This window comes from Megalobrama amblycephala, linkage group LG6 (genome assembly GCF_018812025.1).
Source record: "Megalobrama amblycephala isolate DHTTF-2021 linkage group LG6, ASM1881202v1, whole genome shotgun sequence".
NCBI classification, from domain to species: Eukaryota; Metazoa; Chordata; class Actinopteri; order Cypriniformes; family Xenocyprididae; genus Megalobrama; species Megalobrama amblycephala.
Window position 1 is genome coordinate 33,078,319 of NC_063049.1, and position 12,826 is coordinate 33,091,144.

A 12,826-nucleotide genomic window follows, 5' to 3' on the forward strand; every position below is an offset into this window, starting at 1 on the left:
TTTTGGAATTTGACCTGCATTTCCGCTGAGACATTAGGCCAGTTGCTGAATTCACACGGGCGCGCGCACATATTCCATTGAACTTCCTCCTCAGCTGTCAGAGAGTCCACACCATTACTGGTGGTAGCAATATCATCTTTTTTTATTTAGGATATCAGACGGGGTGTAATCTGAGATGGAGGGCCAGCGCTGGTTACCACTGGAAGCTAACCCAGAGGTATGAATGCCTCCCCTATCTCACGATCCTTCGCCGTTAATTGAATTTTATATCTTACATGGGTTCATTTTAGCAGGAACGGTAAGCTGCAGCTCATTTGACATCATTTTTTATATGATACTGTTTTGTGTTCTGTGTCTGCTTTTCAGGTTATGAACCAAGTGAGTAGATGTCTCGACTATCTGGGTGTGTCTAGGATTCAAAACTTGTGCCAAATGAATGAATCAGGTTTATTAAAGCACGCTTGTGATAAAGCTAATTACATCAGCTTTGATTTATTATGTTTATCAACAATATTGCGCTTGATATATTGTTTATAACTTTATTGCACTTGTACTAATGTAAAATGTATTTTATGTTCCACATTAGTTTATTATTCATATGTTTAAACAGAAATGCTTTTGGATTTTGTAGGCCCTTGGGTGTCTTTGTATATACACTTCTGACCCCTTTACTAGTCTTATATGATTTGTATTTAATCTATGTGTTGTGTTATACCTTTTGTTAAGTTTTTACGGCAGCTTGGCTTGGTACCCACTTGGCAGTTTGGGGATGTGTATGGTCTGGAACCCGAAGTTCTCAGTTTGGTGCCAAGGCCTGTGTGCGCTGTACTTTTGCTCTTCCCTATAACAGAGAAGGTATGACTGCACTTTACACTCATATAGACTTCATGTCTGTAAACAAGCTTTGTATTTATAGTTAGTTGTCTATTTGTAAATGATGGTGGAGGTGAAAATGGATATGGTTGTTGCTGGCATCAACTCTTTCCCTATATATATAATATATATAATATATTACAGTTGCAAGTAAAAGTATGTGAACCACTTGCAGAATCTGTGAAAATGTGAATAATTTTAACAAAATAAAGGCGATAATACAAAATGCATGTTATTTTTTATTTAGTACTCTCCTGAGTAAGATATTTTACATAAAAGATGTTTACATATAAAAAAAAGTAGCTGAATTTATTAAAATAACCCCATTCATAAGTATGTGATCCACTGATTCTTAACACTGTGTGTGGTTACCTGGATGATCTACGACTGTTTGTTTGTTTTGTGATGCACATACTTATGAATGGGGTTATTTTAATAAATTCAGCTATTTTTTTGTCAAGTGGATTATACATCTTTTATGTAAAATATCTTGCTCAGGAGAGTACTAAATAAAAAATAACATGCATTTTGTATTATCTCCTTTATTTTGTTAAAATTATTCAGATTTTCACAGATTCTGCAAGTGGTTCACATACTTTTTCTTGCAACTATATATATATATATATATATATATATATATATATATATATATATATATATATATATATATATATATATATATACATACACACACTGTTCCAAATGCATTATGCAAGTGACATATTAGTAGAATTTTAGAACAATAAACAATCAGATTTTTGTTTTTCAAAGAAAGTGTAGTGTTTGTTTGTTTTCTCATTTCTTTTTAGATATCTGGAATCAATCTCAGACAGGTTTGATAAATAGTTTGCCAGGTCTTTTTAGGCAAATGGAAAGCCTACTTAAAGATGATGTCCCACATTATTAAGCAATTCACAGTTCTCATGCAATATGGGGAGGAAGAAAGATCTTTTTTTTTTTCTTTTTTTTTTTTTTTTTTTGCTTAATCTATTTATTAAACTTACAATATACAGGTACAAGAAAATTGTGAAAAAAATTATTCCCACTCCATCCCTAGCCCCAAACACAAAGAAAGAGAAAGAAAGAAAGAGGCATAATTATAGAATGCATGTTAAGCATTTACAATTATTAATTATATACAGTACATAGACAGGTGTTTAGACATACATGCACACAAAATCATATATGTCACAGCAGATTTGAGCCACCCTCATGATAACATCTTAAAAGGTTAGTTCACCCAAAAATCAAAATTCTGTCATTAATTACTCACCCTCATGTCGTTCCAAACCCGTAAGTCCTTTGTTCATCTTCAGAACACAAATGAAAATATTTTTTGATGAAATCCGAGTGCTCTCTAGCGAGTACTCCATAGACAGCAATTTAACCACCTCTGTCAAGGCCCAGGAAGGTACTAAAGACATTGTTAAAGTAGTCCATGTGACTGCAGTGGTTCAGCCTTAATTTTATGAAGCGATGATAATACCTTTTGTGCGCAAAAACAAAACAAAAATCATTTCGATATAAATATTCAACAATCTCTTCTCTTCCATGCCAGTCTCCTATGCAGTTGATGCAGTGCAGCGTTTCCGTGTACTACGTCAGAACGCTGACTCATTGGCCGGCTCCTGCGTAAGCGTCACACGCATGCGTAGTGCTGCTCACGTGTACAGCGTCAACACGCACAGGAATACATACAAGCAAGAGTTGGTTGTTAGTTGCCAGCAGCACACCAGCTCCAGACAAACATTGACTGTCAAAACTGTCCTGTTACTATAGATAACATTACAACAACAGCATATCTTGGTTCTGTGAAATGTAGCAAAACCAATGTTACTCACGTATGAATAGACTCTATATTCATAATCGGATCCCAATCCAGTCAGTAGAATGAAGCATCTTTGTCATTCTTTTTTTATTATTATCTTTTTCTTACTGTAGATTTATTTTTAGTAATATAATTCTTTTCCTCAATGTAGTATGAAACATTTAGACAAGAAGAGGAGGCAAAAATTAAGGCACAAGGACAAGAGGTGTCCTCGGATGTCTACTTCATGAAACAAACCATCGGCAATGCTTGTGGTACAATAGGGCTGATTCATGCTGTGGCAAACAATCAAAGGCATCTGGAGTTTGGTAAGTATCAGTGTTGATCATTTTCAGAGTCATTTGCCTTATTTTGAAAAGTATTTTAGTCAGTTCGTTTGTAAGATTAAAAATTTGTGGTATGTTCATATGTTCTTTTACAGAGCCCAATTCACCGCTTAAGGCATTTTTACTGCAGTCTGCAAAGATGAGCCCAGAAGAAAAGGCAACTTTCCTTGAAAAAGATGAGGTGATAAAATATTGTGTATTTTAGTGCAGCAGCTTCCAACTGAAACTAACTGTTTTTCGAAGTTTAAATTACTTCTGACTGTTTTCAGCAAATCTCTGAAGGAATTAACCAAACTAAACCTTTATTCCTGATACTGATATTTTTATGATTTCAGAGTATCCGAGTAACACATGAGTCAAGCGCTCAGGAAGGACAAACAGAGGTTGGTATTTGCTAAATACAGTAGTTGAGTAGTTAGTACAGCATTCAAAACAGTACCAAAGATCTGCACACATTTTGAAGTTTTATCCCATTACTGAATGTTCCATGTTATGTTATGTTTTTCTTTTGTTGAAGTAGCAGACATTTTGAGATGTGGACCGTATTGGTAATATTAAAGTGTTAGTCCTTGTTTCTTTTAGAGAACAGAGAGAAAGAGGCAGAGCCTTGATTTGTTTATTTAATTTAATATTATTTCTGGACCATATATTAATACAACACATTTTGCATATGTGGGTTGTCTGATATGGACATATGGATTCTATGGACGACTAATCTTAATTTTTTTTATGGAATATTGCAGCGTTTGTTGTAAATGATTTATCCATTTTTTTTTCTTTAAAATTCATGTGTTCTCTAATATTTAATCAAAAACATTAACTTCCCCACAGGCTCAAGGGTGGGACAATAGTGCTGCAGTGATGATGTATTTTTGTAGGCCAACCAGACAAAAACCCAACAGGCTTTTGAATGATCACAACAAATAAGCTCTGAGATCTATAAAAGTTTATGATACTTACACATTTTATCCACCAAGATAATTTTCACAAATGAATACAACTTGCAGTCGCCAGAAATGAAAAGCTAGCCTATAGGCTATAGGCTATAAGTGAACTACACACAATCAGTTGACTTAAACATCACCACCACCATTGGGCTTCCAGCAACTGTTTAAATCTTTATTAAAACATTTTCCCTGAAAGTGTGAATTACAATAGTTTGCAAGAGCGCAATTATAAACACAACGAGGCTTGAAAGCAGACTGGTGTGTAGATGAGTTTACCTGTTCAGTGTGATGATGTTTAATTTCCCTGAATGCCTGTAGTCCCATTTAGCAACTGCCTTTTTCAAGACTTGTAAAAGCTTTAAAAAATCACTGGTGGAGTATTTAAGGTACCCTAGAATTAAAAATTGAATTTACCTTGGCATAGTTAAATAACAAGAAGCCAGTACATGGAAATGACATACAGTGAGTCTCAAACTCCATTGTTTCCTCCTTCTTATATAAATCTCATTTGTTTAAAAGACCTCCGAAGAACAGGCAAATCTCAACATAACACCGACTGTTACGTAACAGTCGGGGTGTACGCCCCCAATATTTGCATATGCCAGCCCATGTTCCCAACATTATGAAAGGCATTAGACAAGGGCAGCCAGTAACGTCTGGATCTGTGCACAGCTGAATCATCAGACTAGGTAAGCAAGCAATAACAACAGCGAAAAATGGCAGATGGAGCAATAATAACTGACATGATCCATGATATCATGATCTTTTTAGTGATATTTGTAAATTGTCTTTCTAAATGTTTCGTTAGCATGTTGCTAATGTAGGCTACTGTTGGTTAAAGTTTCCATCGTTTCTTACTGTATTCACGGAGACAAGAGCCGTCGCTATTTTCATTATTAAACACTTGCAGTCTGTATAATTCATAAACACAACTTCATTCTTTATAAATCTCTCCAACAGTGTGTAATGTTAGCTTTAGCCACGGAGTACTATCAAACTCGTTCAGAATCAAATATAAACACCCAAATAAATACTATACTCACATGACCCGACAAGTGCATGCAGTATGCATGACGAACATCTTGTAAAGATCCATTTGAGGGTTATATTATCTGTGTGAACTTTGTAAATGCACTATATTATAGAGTCGCGAGCTCGATGGGCAGGGAGCATGAGATTTAAAGGGCCAGCAGCCCCTGAATCGGTGCATAGTTAATGATGCCCCAAAATAGGCAGTTAAAAAAATTAATTAAAAAAAAATCTATGGGGTATTTTGAGCTGAAACTTCACAGACACATTCAGGGGACACCTTAGACTTATATTACATCTTGTAAAAAAAACGTTCGATGGCATCTTTAATGCTGGTGGGTAATCCTATTGTCTTCAGGGCGATGGAACCGGAAGTGCTAAAACACGTTTCCTGGTTTTGGCCTACAAAAATATGTCATCCCTGCAGCACTCTATAATCCCTCCCCTCCAGCAACCTGTCACTCACATGAGATTGCAGCAGTTGGCAAACAATAAATATCCAGTCAATTCCCGATGGACAAAATCAAGTCTCTCCCTACATTTTTGTCTTACTTGAATAGCAGTTTCACTCGGATATGTCATAATAGGGGAAAAAGGCGATCACAACTGCTGATTATTGCTGATATTTGTCAGCAAATACATTTTTTAATCTAACTCCATCTATCCTTTCATCCTGTGAGCTTGACTGAGTATTTCTCAGAACATGCTTATGACTGTCCCGATCTTCCACTTAATAAATCTTCAGTTCTTTTGAACATGAAAATTGCTGCTGTCTTATGTTTAAGATACCCACTTTAAATGCGTCTGAACTTGCACACCCAAAAATTGTTGCTGCAGTCACATCTACCTACAGTATAACCTATAAAACCCCTTCCAATCTGGTTTCACTTCTTTCCAAAGGACTGTGATGGCTTTCTTAATTCTTGATGACCTTCTTGTTTTCTTTGACTCTGAGGCCTTTAGCATTCTCATAGTGTTGGATCTCAGTTCTGCTTTTATCACTTGTTGCTACTCGAGTGTCGTAGAAAAAGTCTAACCTGGTAATTTGTTCTGCTCACTTTTTATAGGCTCCAAGTTTAGATGAAAAAGTGGATTTGCATTTTATTGCCTTTGTAAATGTTGAGGGACATTTATATGAACTGGGTAGGTACATTTAAATAAATGTATATTTGTCTTTTTGTTTTGGGTGCTTGTCAGTTATGCAAACAAAATTTATCAGCACCTATTTAAAGAAATATACATCATATTTTTGTACATAATTATTACAGGTGTTAATGTTTCGTTCATGTGTTTCAGATGGACGTAAACCTTTTCCAATTGTTCATGGGAAAACCACAGAGGACACATTTCTTGAGGTATGATGTTTCTCACTCGCATTCTATAGATGTAAAGACTGTCTCTGACAAAGATGTATATTTGGAACTTGTTTTGTTTGTAGGCATTGTTTAAATTGTTTAAACAGTTTGGGGCCTGGGTTTTTAATGCATTTGCCCATATGTTTTTGACTTATCTACAGGATTCTGCAGAGGTCTGCAAGAAGTTCATGGCACGTGATCCCCAGGAGCTCCGCTTCACTGTCGTGGCTCTTTCCAAAGCATAAATGTTCTTATTTTGCCTGAAAGAAAAACTGCCAATTGTTCGGAAGTGCTGAATACTTTAAACCTTTAGCATTTATACAATAGAGGTTCAGTTTTGACTGCTTAAAATTAAAGTTTGTTGAAAGTTTTGACCAGAAGGCAAATGAGAAGCAAATTAGAATTAGCCAATATCAAAAAATGTACATGCATAATTTTGTATCTGAAAGTTGACACACTCTGACTGAACTACTTTTTTGTGTTCATTCACTCAAAAGTATATGAAATGTATTCTCTGTGTTAATGATACTAATTGACCTAATGGTGTTTTTCTGCCAGAAAAGAAGCCATTTAAAATAAAAGTTCTCATGATGAAAATGTACACATCATATTTTGACACACAAATGTGCTGTTCTCACAAAAGTGTTACACCTATGCCAATGTTTCATTACATATGGTGTCCTACTTCTAAATACAGTCTTCTCAAGAATACAGCAACAATTCAGTTAAGATTAAAACAGTAAAGAACAAATGTCCAATGTTTTCATCAGACATTGACCTCATTGCTTTATTGAGTGACAACAGTTCACTTCCTGAATACTCCTGAATAATAAGCAATTATTAATTTCTATCTTTTGTTTTTTACATCCTTACTTTTATCCACTTAAAACAGCAGTGTTCTCTAAAAATAAATTAAAATATGTTGTCCATGGAAATTGAAGAAATATTTGTTTCCCACATAGCTGTGATGATCTATTTGTGAATTATTTCATGAATATCCTTGTAATAAGCAGACAATGTACGGTCAGCTGGTTATTATTGCAAAAAAAAATCAAAAATCAAAATGATGAAATAAGCAAAAAGGTTTTAATTGTATCCTATAGTGGTCAAAATATTGAATCAAAACTTTAGCTAACTTTTATTAAAAGTCGCAACCCTTTGCTTAAATTAGATTTACCATTTTTATTGATATACTTCTGATCTTTAACTGTTTTCACTCTGTTTGTATCCTGTAATTGTAAATATGTGTTAACTGAATCTTAGCTTAGACATTAGTGTTTTTTTTCCCCCAAGTGACGCTTTATTGTACCCTTGGCACCTGTAGCGTAACCTGACGCACTAGGGGGCGTATAAAGTACACAACGCAACTCTAAAGTTTCTCTGGAGTAGGTAACAGAACAAGAGATTTAAGAGTTTACTCTGCGTCCTTTACGGCTGTTATAACAGGGTTGGCCTTTGACGTTCAAAAAAAGTGATAGTTTTGACACTGGTAGTCGAATAAGAAGCGTTTTACCGGCTGACTTCATTTTTTTTTTTTTTTAAAGAAACCTGGTAGTCTTAAACATAATTATTCACGCGACGCGGTGGAACAGAACGATTGCGTCTTGACTACGCGCGTGTTGCGCGCGCTCTTGGAGTGTAGACGCCTGTTTCATCACAGATTCACCACTTAAGACCGGTGATGGAGTGGCGACCGCGGTCTGCTGTGGGTTATGAGGCTGCTTACTCAGAAGCACAGAGATGGATTGAGGTAAGAACTTTCACACATGCTCTCATTTAAATAAAGAGAGTTCAGGGAAATGACACTTGATACTGCCAAGTTATGAGGGAACTAAAATGAGAAAGCACTGAATCTATTCATTACCTCATGCTGAATTATATCCAGAAAGACCTGTTGAATTCGTCTTTAGCACTGATAAAAATTTTAAAAGCTGACAATAACATTTGGTGTTGCATTCAAAATGTAGCCTATAAAAAGTATTTCCAAAAACATTTTTTGATTAGCTTGAGATAATTGTCGGTTCACATTTGCTTTTACCAAACGATGAGTGTGACTAAATGAGGACAGAATTTATATTTTGGGGTGAACTATCACTTTAATGCATCACCGTTTATTTTTATATGAATTTTTGTTTAACCCATAAAGTTAGTATTTCTAGTACACAGTTGCACTTCATATCACGGTCAAATTGACAAAACAGAGATATTCTTTGGTTTTGATTATTTATTATATTATTTATTCTAAAAATGTATAATTAAAATAATTATTTAATATTAATACAACAATTTTTATTTATTATTTATACATTTTGAATATTTTTTATATTTATTCATTATTATCTTCCTGTCCACAACCAACAAATTTTGGGTATGTGATTGCATTAAAGGGATAGTTCACCCAAAAATGTAAATTATGTCCTCATGTAATTTCAAACCTGTAAGACTTTCTTCGTTTCACAAAAGAAGGTATTTTGTAGAATGTTGGCTGGACATAAAACAGTGAGACATTTCTCAAAATATGTCATACAGGTTTGGAACGACAGGGAGAGTATACATTATGACAGCATTTTCATTTTTGGGAAAACAATATCTTAAAGCACTCAACAAAAAAACATCTATTTTCTTTTTTCGTCACGCTCACAGACAGTGTAAAACAAGTAGTCCTGCAACAATTTTCACACGCTTTACTGGGTTTATTCCTCCAAGCCCTCTGGAACCCTCTTAGTCTAGGGCACAAATGATTAGGACTTTCCTATCCTTGTGAATTCCCTTCTCAGCGGGAGATGGCAGGGCCAAAGCACTGGCTGTAACTGAACAAATATTGTTCTTAATTCATGAGGGGTGAATCTAAATGCTTTCAGTGTGACATCAGTCTCTCACACATGCACACTGGTTCATTGTCACAGGCAGTGGACCTTGGCAGGGCAGTTTCAGCCCCAAGCTGATTGCCCCCCTGCAGAGGAAGGTGATGTGCTGCTTAGCGTCCAATCTGGATGACTAACGGGTTTTCAGGCGTGAGGGCGCACTGAGCAGTGCTGGAGTGTTGAGTGTGTGAGTGTGTAGGGTATTATAGTCAGCTGAACGATCTGGAGTTTGTCACATGTGCTCATTCTTGCACCCGCTCTGTGGGCAGAGACATTCCTGTTTTTTTCTCCAGGGTAGTTCTCAGCTCGTTAAAGTCAAACCTAAAATTAGCCACCCATCTGAAGTTGCTTGGTATATCTAAGTGTAGACATTTAACCGTTAGCCACTGTGGCTAAATCATTATTGCGGTGAAATCATATTAAAGGATTAGTTCACTTTCAAATTAAAATTTCCTGATAATTTACTCACCCTCATGTCATCCAAGATGTTCATGTCTTTCTTTCTTCAGTCAAAAAGAAATTAAGGGTTTTGATGAAAACATTCCAGGATTTTTCTCCATATAGTGGACTTCAATGGCCTCCAAATGGTTGAAGGTCAAAATTACAGTTTCACTGCAGCTTCAAAGCATTCTACGTGATCCCAGACGAGAAATAATGGTCTTATCTAGAGAAACCATCACTCCTTTTCTAAAACAAAATTAAAATTTTATACATTTTAACCATAAATGCTCATCTTGAACTAGCTCTCTTCTTCTTCTTCTCTATTAGAATTCTGACAGTGTAAGCACTGCTAAGTGTATTACTGCCCTCCACAGGTTAAAGTTTGAACTAAATTGTCATATACAATATGCTTGTGCAAGTATATAACAATTAGTTCAAACTTTGACCTGTGGAGGGCAGTAATACACTTAGCAGTGTCTACACTGCCAGAATTCTAATAATGATGAAGAAGAAGAGAGCTAGTTCAAGATGAGCATTTATGGTTAATATGTATATAATTTTTATTTTTTTTTAGAAAATGAGTGATGGTTTCTCTAGATAAGACCCTTATTCCTCGTCTGGGATCGTGTAGAACGCTTTGAAGTTGCGCTGAAACTGTAATTTTGACCTTCAACCGTCTGGAGGCCATTGAAGTCCACTATGTGGAGAAAAATCCTGGAATGTTTTCATCAAAAACCTTAATTTCTTTTCGACTGAAGAGAGAAAGACATGAACATCTTGGATGACATGGGGGTGAGTAAATTATCAGGAAATTTTAATTTGAAAGTGAACTAATCCTTTAAATATTTAGAAAGCAGGTTTGTTAAAAAGTAGCTTTTTATACATGTAAGTTAAATATTTCATCCACTGGTTATTATTATTGAGGTAAATCGAGGTCATCTAATTTGAAGTTTAAAGTGTTTTTGAAAAAAAAAATTGTTTACAGATTTGAATAGTATGAAACAGTTATACTTGATTGTTCTTGTTAGCCTAAAATGACTCTAGAGATGTGTTGTTAAGCAGTTTCTCCCAATATTCCTTCTTGTTCAGCAGACCTTGCAAACGATTAAAGCACTTTGGCACAATTAACGATGTGCAGCATTCCGTGTGTCCAAACAACTTGGAATGCCTCATTGCTCCTTCGTGAATGAACAATAGCTGTGTGCAAAAGTGCAGCTAAAATCATGTCTTAAATCATCAAAACTTGCTATTTAAATGATTGAAATGAGTATGTGATACCATCACGTGAGCTTGAAGATAAATAGTTTGTAATAAATCCTTCTTTTTTGGACTAGAGGTGTAGGTGGTAGAATGGGTGCTGTGTGTTTTTTATTTATTTATTTATTTTATTTATCAAAAATACAGTAAAAACAATATTGTAAAATATTCTACAATTTAAAATAATTGTTTTCTGTTTTAAAGCTGCAGTCCTTAACTTTTTTTGGTTAAAAATTATCCAAAATCAATTTTTGAGCAAGTACATAACTAGCCAGTGTTCAAAACTTACCTTACCTTAGCCTGGTTCACGATGGTAAGCTTGTAATAATGTTTTCTAATTCAAATGGTACTGGTGGGTTTCCGCAGGGAAAAACGAGCATGCAGCCATTCGTCTATGTGTCATTACGTCACGTCTGTTTACATAAAGAAGGTGTCCAGCTAGTAGGCTACTGTATATGGCATGTGAAGGGTGCTGCAGGCGGCGGATCATTTTTTTCTCACAGCATTTTACTTTTTCCTGCCTTTCTTGTAAAACTTCACGGATAACAACAATAAATATATAGTAGCTTTAGAAATACTCCTGTACACATACTGGTGGATTAACCATTATAGAAACATGAAAAATGATTTTAGCATCAATATAGTTTAGGCTGCCCTGACCTGTGGCACAAACCATACATTGGGTATCAGGGGCCGTATTCACAAAACATTTTATCTTACCACTAAGAGTTCTCCTAAATGGCAGTAAAAGTTTTTAGCAAAGAGTTTTCTCTTAAAACCTATTCACAAAGCTGCTGAGACAAACTTTTACTAAGGAACAGACTGAAGTCTTAAGAGTGAGGGCGGGGTTGACCTCGTTGCTATGGAGTATACACACAGTGATTGGCTGATGGGGGAGGAGTCAGAGATTTAATCATAGAAATATTGTAGAATGACGTGTCATGTTGCCATATTCAAATAAAGGTTTTAAAATATAAATGTTGCCCTATTCAAATTAATATTTTTAATAAAAATGTTGCCATATTCAAATAAAGGTTTTAAAATGTAGGCTAAGTGTCACTAATTAAACTAGTATATACAGTGAATTGTGGACCGCCTCTTGGATGTCTGCATCTCGGAGCCCTCGATCCCCTTGGACAGCACACCAAATATGCTTATTTTTAAAATTTTTTTACTCTATTCAATCATTTGTAAGTGTGAACTCATGAAAACCATTGCCACAGGTAATCTGACAATATTTATTTATTTGTTAAATAGTCATCATTTTTCAATTTATTTGTCATCGTAGATTTAAATCTATAAATCAAAATATAATGCATTTATGAAGAAAAGGTTCAGCACCCAAGGCTCTATCGCTACTGCCTCAATGGTATTCAGTGTCTTTGGGTGGATTAGGACTGTTTGCGATTTGGTCTTAGTGACTTAGGAGTCCTCTTGACTACTCCTAAGGTTTCACAGATTTAGGAGCTAGTTTTAGCACTAAAATGCTTTGTGAAATACTCTTAGAGCAAAAATTTAGGACTCCTAAAATTAGGACTGACACGCCCATTATTTTTAAGAGTTTCTCCTAAATCGTCAATTTAGGAGCTACTTTTAGCCTTAAGATGTTTTGTGAATACGGCCCCAGATGTCTAATAACTTTAGCACTGTATATAGTGAATATAGTTTAAATCTCTACATTAAAAATGAAGATAAAGATAATAAAGAAAAACACAAACTCAGTGTTAATCAACAGACAAGATAAATGTTCTGCAGGAACACACACATTCACTCTGAACACAATCACCTCTTACTGTCATTTCTTTATCCTTTAAATAGGCTATAAGAAATGTCTTACATTTATATTCAATTACGTGTTGTTATCCCTTTACAGTACTACTATCATAAAATACTTGAATGACATGTT

General features: G+C 35.2%; 2 protein-coding genes across 3 annotated transcripts in view; both read left to right on the forward strand.

Moving 5' to 3' along the window:
• The first annotated feature begins 35 nt into the window (after window positions 1-35).
• uchl3 (ubiquitin carboxyl-terminal esterase L3 (ubiquitin thiolesterase)) lies at window positions 36-6,955 on the forward strand. 2 transcript variants are annotated; one of them, XM_048194159.1, is made up of 9 exons: window positions 36-217; window positions 367-378; window positions 727-855; window positions 2,853-3,009; window positions 3,123-3,208; window positions 3,363-3,410; window positions 6,071-6,146; window positions 6,300-6,358; window positions 6,520-6,955. In XM_048194159.1, the coding sequence occupies exons 1-9, from the start codon at window positions 176-178 to the stop codon at window positions 6,601-6,603; spliced, it is 693 nt and encodes a 230-aa protein (XP_048050116.1). In that variant the 5' UTR covers window positions 36-175; the 3' UTR covers window positions 6,604-6,955. The 2 variants fall into 2 exon arrangements, with proteins under 2 accessions (XP_048050116.1, XP_048050115.1); XM_048194158.1 differs by lacking the exon at window positions 367-378 and having other exon boundaries at window positions 160-298.
• An 815-nt stretch (window positions 6,956-7,770) lies between these two features.
• The window catches only part of lmo7a (LIM domain 7a), a 60,742-nt gene continuing 55,686 nt past the window's right edge, over window positions 7,771-12,826 (forward strand). Inside the window, 1 exon segment of the mRNA XM_048194153.1 lies at window positions 7,771-8,108. Within this exon segment, the coding sequence (XP_048050110.1) occupies window positions 8,040-8,108 (69 nt within the window). The 5' untranslated portion in view covers window positions 7,771-8,039.

Coding starts and splice junctions, on each gene's coding strand:
- uchl3 (XM_048194158.1), top strand. CDS start 224: ATGCCTCCCCTATCTCACGATCCTTCGCCGTTAATTGAATTTTATATC. Junction 3,010..3,122: donor TCAAAGGCATCTGGAGTTTG/GTAAGTATCAGT, acceptor GTTCTTTTACAG/AGCCCAATTCACCGCTTAAG. Junction 6,147..6,299: donor GGGACATTTATATGAACTGG/GTAGGTACATTT, acceptor CATGTGTTTCAG/ATGGACGTAAACCTTTTCCA.